This window comes from Eublepharis macularius, chromosome 5 (assembly GCF_028583425.1).
Source record: "Eublepharis macularius isolate TG4126 chromosome 5, MPM_Emac_v1.0, whole genome shotgun sequence".
Taxonomy (NCBI): Eukaryota; Metazoa; Chordata; class Lepidosauria; order Squamata; family Eublepharidae; genus Eublepharis; species Eublepharis macularius.
This window is the reverse complement of record NC_072794.1, coordinates 20730813-20736812: the sequence shown is the minus strand read 5'-3', so window position 1 is coordinate 20736812 and position 6000 is coordinate 20730813. Positions and strand designations below refer to the sequence as shown.

The window sequence follows — 6000 nt, the reverse complement described above, 5'->3', positions numbered from 1 at the left end:
TTACAGGGGAAAGTTCTCTCTATCCGTTTTCTCCACTCTATGGATATTGTATTAACTGTTATCATGCCCACCACCCTTGTTAATTGTCTTTTTTCCTGAACCAAAAAGTCTCAAATTCTTTAGCCTCTCCTCAATGCAAAGGTTTCCCTGGGGCTCAGCCTTGCTGGCATTTCTAGAGCCGGACCAGCCATTGTCAGAATCATTCTCCAAACTTGTAGGATACTGTTAAACTGGGGCTCCAGCTGTGGTTGAACAGTTTGAAGCTTCTGGAACTCCTTCAGTCTTGTGCTTTAAAATAACAAAATGAAACGAAAAGTAAACTAAACTAAACATTTAGATTTGGGGCTGTGTCTTAACAGATTATTTTCTTTTGCTTCCTTTGGTGGCGGCAGGGAGACTAAACAGCCAGACTGATAAAGAGATCTAGAGACCCTGAAAGATTGCACACTGTTTTGTAATTCACACAGTTTTGTGATATTTTGGTTGCTCCTTTTAAAAAGGCACGATACACGTTTTGTTCTTAAAATTTCTGCAGCTCATCAACATGTTGACAGCCTCAGGCCATGTGCAGATTAAATGGGTTTGGGGTGATTTTTTCCCCTCCTCTTCATTCTCCCTCTTTGCTCGAATCTGAACACTGAATTAAAAGGCTCGAAAAGAGCTCTCTTCTGCTCTAAGCCTTGCCGGAACCGTATTCACAAGGGACCCCTCTCAGGCTCTCATTGTGGTGCTTGTAAAGAAGCCCCAGTGCTGGAAAGACAGGCCTGTTTCTTCAGAAGCAAAAGATCCTCTCCATACTTTTACTTTTAAGAACGTAACAGCAGTTCTGCAGGATCAGACCAAAGTTGGCCTCTGTAGTCCACCATCCTCCTTCTCACGGAGGCCAAACAGAAGCCACCGTGGGAAACCCACAAAGGAATGGAAGGAAATTGCCCTTGTCTGCTGCTCCCCCATTTGTAATTTGGAGGTAACACTGTCTCTGAACATGGAGGTTCCATGGAGCCATTATGGCAAATTGCTGCCGGTGGGCCTCTCCTCCTTTCTGAATGTGTCTAACCCTCTTACAAAACCGCTCATGGCCATCAGCACATCTAGTGGCCGTGAGTTCCACAAGTGAATTACGCATCGAGTGAAGGAGGACTTCCTTTTGTCTGCCCTGAATCTATTGCCCATCGTCTTCAATTGATGACCCCCCCTCCCCAGTTTTGGCTGGGAAAAAATATTCTCCCTGGCCTCTCTCTCCATCCCATGCATAACGTTACAAACCTCTTTCATGTCCCATCCCTGCAACATCATATTTTCGTCGTTAGGAAAGCCACAGACTGTTTAGCCTTTCCTCTTAGGGAAGGCATCCCAGTCCTTGGACCGTTTGGGTATTCCTTTCGGGTTTGGGTTGGTGGTGTATATGAAACTGGGCACAGAGCCATCAGTAACGACTAATCTAGCCCTGGGAACCGCGCCCCCCACCTTGCAAATAACTCGGCAAAGGCACGTGAGAGATAGAAACTCTCTCTTCCCTCAAAGTCACAATGGTGCTGACCGATAAGGCAGACAAGTCCAGGGGCAAAGGGGAAGTGCTGCACAGCAGTTGTTTTGCGTACAAAGTTGACAAAGGTCAAAATTCCAGACCTTCGGCCATTTAGACAGCACAGTTTGGGAGGAACCGCAGGGGGCTTGCTTCATTCCATGTTCTGTGCTCTTCTAAGAGGGCTCCCCCTGCCCCCAAAGTGGGCTCCAAAGGTTCCGGATCCCCTCAGAGCACCCTATTCGGCAGGCAGTGCTTGGCCACGTCCCTCAGCTGCATGTCCTCTCGGGGTGACCAGAGCCGGGCGTAGCTGCCACGCTTCAGGAGGATGCGGTTGAGGGTGTGCTCATAATTGACATGTCGGTGGGCCATCAGGACATACTCGCGCCGCTCCACAAGCAGGGGGCAGTCACAGGTGTTGGAGACCCAGACGTACTCCCGGCTCACTATGGGAAAGCGGTTGCGGTAGGTGTGTTTCACTTGGACATCATAGCAGGTCTCCAGGCCAATGTAGCGCTTGGCAAGGATGAGAGCGCGGAATACTGTTGAGGGAGGGAAAAGAGAGAGTCTGAAAAGGAAGGGGAGGCCCCAAGTCTCCTCCTCAGGGAAAATTTTGGCAGTTGCAGCTAGGGTTGCCAGCTCCAGGTTGGGAAATTCCTGGAGATCTGGGGGGTGAGACCAGGAGAAACCAGGAGAAAGTGGGGTTTGGGGAGTGAAAGGACCTTGGCATGGCATAATTCCATAGAATCTACCCTCAAAAGTAGCCATTTTCTCCAGGTGAACTGATCTCTGTGGCCTGGAGACCAGTTGTAATTCCAGGAGATCTCCAGCCACTACCTGGAGGCTGGCAAACCTAGTTGCAGCTTTCCCCACTGTCGTTTCACTCTCAGTGGGGCTGTAATTCAATGTTTGTGTCTTTAAAAAGAATTAGAGTAATTTAGACCCCACTTTTCTCCCCACTGGGGATCCAGAGCAGTTCACCACAATGTTCTCTCCTCTGCCATTTTATCCTCCTAACCACCATGCAAACAAGGTAGGTTGAGCTGAGTGTGTCTCTGACTGGCCTGCTAGAGATCTTCCATGGCCGAGTGGGGATTGGAATCGGGATCTCCCAAAACCTAGCCTGATGCTTTAACCACCACAGCGCATGGATTGTATCGCGTCTTCTTTGCACCATGACCCGGGGATTTCTTGCTTTCCAGATGTTGGAAAGTCCCTGGCAGAGGTTGGGCTTAGCTTCAAACCAGATCAGATGTTTTGGCACACGTTGAGTCTGGGTTACCCTGACTCAACTCTGATCATCTCATGATCAAATGTGACCTGCAAGAAACAAAGGGCCCAAGTGCACCCGGGCCTGATTGGATTGCGACTGTAGTGCAGGGCGGAGGCTTCAGCTTTCTCCCCGGTGCCATTTTCCTGGCTAAAAATGGTCCCAGGGGGTGCTATTTTCCCCATTGTGTCAAAACTCTTGTCTAGTTCGAGCCTAAGACCCACACCCAATGGGCTTACCGCCAAGGTGGTGTAGTAGTTAGCGTATCAGACAAAGATTGGAGAGACCCACGTCTCTCTGCCATGGAAGCTTACTTAATTTAATTTAATTTAATTTATTATATTTATATTCCGCCCTCCCCGCTTTCGCAGGCTCAGGGCGGATAACAAATACAAACATCATTAAAAACATTTAAAAACATTAAATAATACATTTAAAAACATTTAATATTACAATTCATGCTGCATAGTGGTTCATACATGCCTCTGTGTTCGCATGGGGCAATGGTTTAACCCCCCCTTCACGGGGGGGGCGGGCACTGCCCGCCGTGACTTTGGGTGACTTTGGGCCGGTCACACACTCTCAGCCTAACCTACCTCACAGGGCTGTTGTGAGGATAAAATGGAGGAGAGGAGAACGATGTAAGCTGCTTTGGATTCCCATTGGGAAGAAAGGTGGGGTATAAAAGAAAGGAAGGAAGGAAGGAAGGAAGGAAGGAAACTGTGTCAGAGCAATGTCTATGAAACTGCCTTGCATTGAATTGGCTTCTTGGACCAACTGCCCTTACACTGTTTCCTCTGACTGGCTTTGGTGCCCTGAGGGACTCTGAGCATGCAAGGGCCGTTTCCACACGGCTTACCTTATTCTGCAAAATAGCGAAATCTCGTGTGAAATCTCGCGAGAAGACGCTGTTATCGCGTCTTCTCGCACGATAACAGCGTCTTCTCGTGAGATTTCACGCAAGATTTCGCTATTTTGCAGAATAAGGTAAGCCATGTGGAAACGGCCATGGTGTGAGCTTGGCCCCTGAGCTGCAGCTAACAACAGAAGAGCATTGCTGTCGAGTTTTTGTTCATGAGCATAAAAAAAGCAGCCCTAGGCAGAGTCAGACCTTTGGCACTGTCTGCTCTCTGGCAGGGGCCCTCCAGGGTCTCATGCAGAAGAATGACTTCCCAACACCTGCCATCTGGGGGCCTCAGCACACGTCACACTGTTGGGCCTTACTCAGTTCCTGTCAAACTAGATGTGTGCCAAGAAGTCCAAGTTCCAAACTCCCAGCAACTTTTCAGACACTTCTCAGGCGTCTGGGGCCCCAATTCGGATCAGGAGGATGGGTCTAAGTTTCTCCGCCATGCCGTTTTGCCACCTGAAATGGTTCCAGGAAGATGCCATTTGACCCACTTATTGGTCCACAAGGCAAGGGTAATTTCAGGATGGGGAAAATGTCGTGGGGGATGGAAAAATTTAAGATCCCTCTTCCGTCATGCCACCGTCCCAGCCTGATTTGGGCCCTTACCTACCTGCGAATTACATTTCAAAAAATTGCTGGGAATTCTGAACTTGGAGCTCCCAGCACACATCTGGCTTTCTGGATCAGCCACAGGCCCTGTGTAATACGCTGTTGGGCCCTCTGGGATCGTTACTGAAGCCAGACATTTCCCGCACACAACGGCACTGAACTGTCCATTCTGCCATCCCCTCTGTGATGTGCTTCCCCCCAAACCTTCCTGTAATCCCGCAGCCTCAGCTGACCAAAGAGAATTCCAAAAAGGTGGCGGGCCAATTTCTCTGCTGGCTGAGGTCACACTCCACCCCCATCCTTGAAGAGGAGTGATACATACCAAAGTCACTCTGGCAGTAGTGATGAATGCGCTGGGATTTCCCTTTTGGTGTTTGACAATGTCCACATCTCCCTGCAGGACAAGAAAGACAAACCACTTTAGTGCGGCAGGGACTGGAGGGAGGAAACATTCCACTTCTATGGGCTGCATGACCTTCTACTTGTACAATCCAACAACAAGATACTCCTCACACAGTCTCGCTCTACCTTGTTTTCACCCTGTCCCGTTTATCCTTATTCTGCCTTCCCACTCTGTGTAATGAGACCTGAGGTGCGAGTTCTCCCCAGTTCCTGTGCGTGCAATTCCCAGTACGGATTGGAACTGTAGCACATCTGGAGAGCGGATTTCAGTCTTCCCGCCTGTACCATTTTTCCAACTTGAAACAGTTCTGGAGGCCCTTCTTTGTACTCTATAATATGTTATCAGCTCTCGGTATCTCTGGCCCAGATGGCTGTTCTGTTTTCTAATTCCCAGTCCTCCATCCGGATCCTGTCTTCTCCAGCTCCCGGTAGCCACCTTCCTGTCAACCTATCACTCTCCTCTGACTCTTTCATCACCCTGCCCAAACATACCCCACCACTTCTCTCATTCTCCAAAAATCCTGACCCACCCCTCGTATAAAAATGATTAAGCAAATGGAACCAGATTTCTTCTCAGGCTATGCTTTGTTTTGCTGGAGGGAAAGGAGGAAATTTGGTTTATAATCTTTGAGCGGGTGACGTTAGCTTCAAATAATCTGGGGTGCAGATTACTGGGAAGGGGGCATTCCGTAACATCAAAGACCTCCCCACTGCCCAAAATAAACTTCATTTGTTCTTTATTGGTTCCGTGGCAAAACATTCCAGTTGTACTAATGAGGGCACAATTGAGTGAACTGCCTGTACTTGCATGAGTCAGAAATCTCGTTGTGAATTACGGACTAAAGCTCTGGAGGCTGGAAAAGAACGAGCCTTCCAAAGTTCTGCTTGACGGCAGTGGGCAAAGAAATACATCTCCAGATGTTTGGGTTAACATAATGCAAAAACTGATCTGCAGACTCCCCCCCCCCCCATTTCCTCCTTTTGGTCAGCCCGGTTTACGAGCAATCTTATTGATGAGAAAAGGAAACTGATAGTGACACAGATGTGATGCCCTGAACTCTGGCCTTGTTCTCTGGATCAGGGCGAGTGTCAGCGCGTGCCAAGGCGGGGGACTTGTCAGGGTCTGTGGCTTCTGGTAGGCCCCACTGCTGCTAACTCCCTACTCACACATCTATTTTGATGCCTCCACTCAGACCTTTTCCACTGCTTGCTTGTGCTTTGTCACCTCTGTTCCCAGCTGCATAGGCTGACTAGCGCTGCTGGAGAAGGGCATGTGGGTGATGC

The 6000-nt window shown here is 49.0% G+C and overlaps 1 protein-coding gene across 1 annotated transcript in view; it reads right to left on the bottom strand.

Annotated features, from left to right (window-relative positions):
* Positions 1-436: 436 nt before the first annotated feature.
* Positions 437-6000, bottom strand: part of ADAMTSL5 (ADAMTS like 5) — a 44808-nt gene continuing 39244 nt past the window's right edge. Inside the window, exons 12-13 of the mRNA XM_054981966.1 lie at positions 4637-4708; positions 437-2067 (exon numbers count right to left, since the gene is read on the bottom strand). Of these exons, the coding sequence (XP_054837941.1) occupies positions 1754-2067; positions 4637-4708 (386 nt within the window). The 3' untranslated portion in view covers positions 437-1753. The remainder of the gene's footprint in view (positions 2068-4636; positions 4709-6000) is intronic.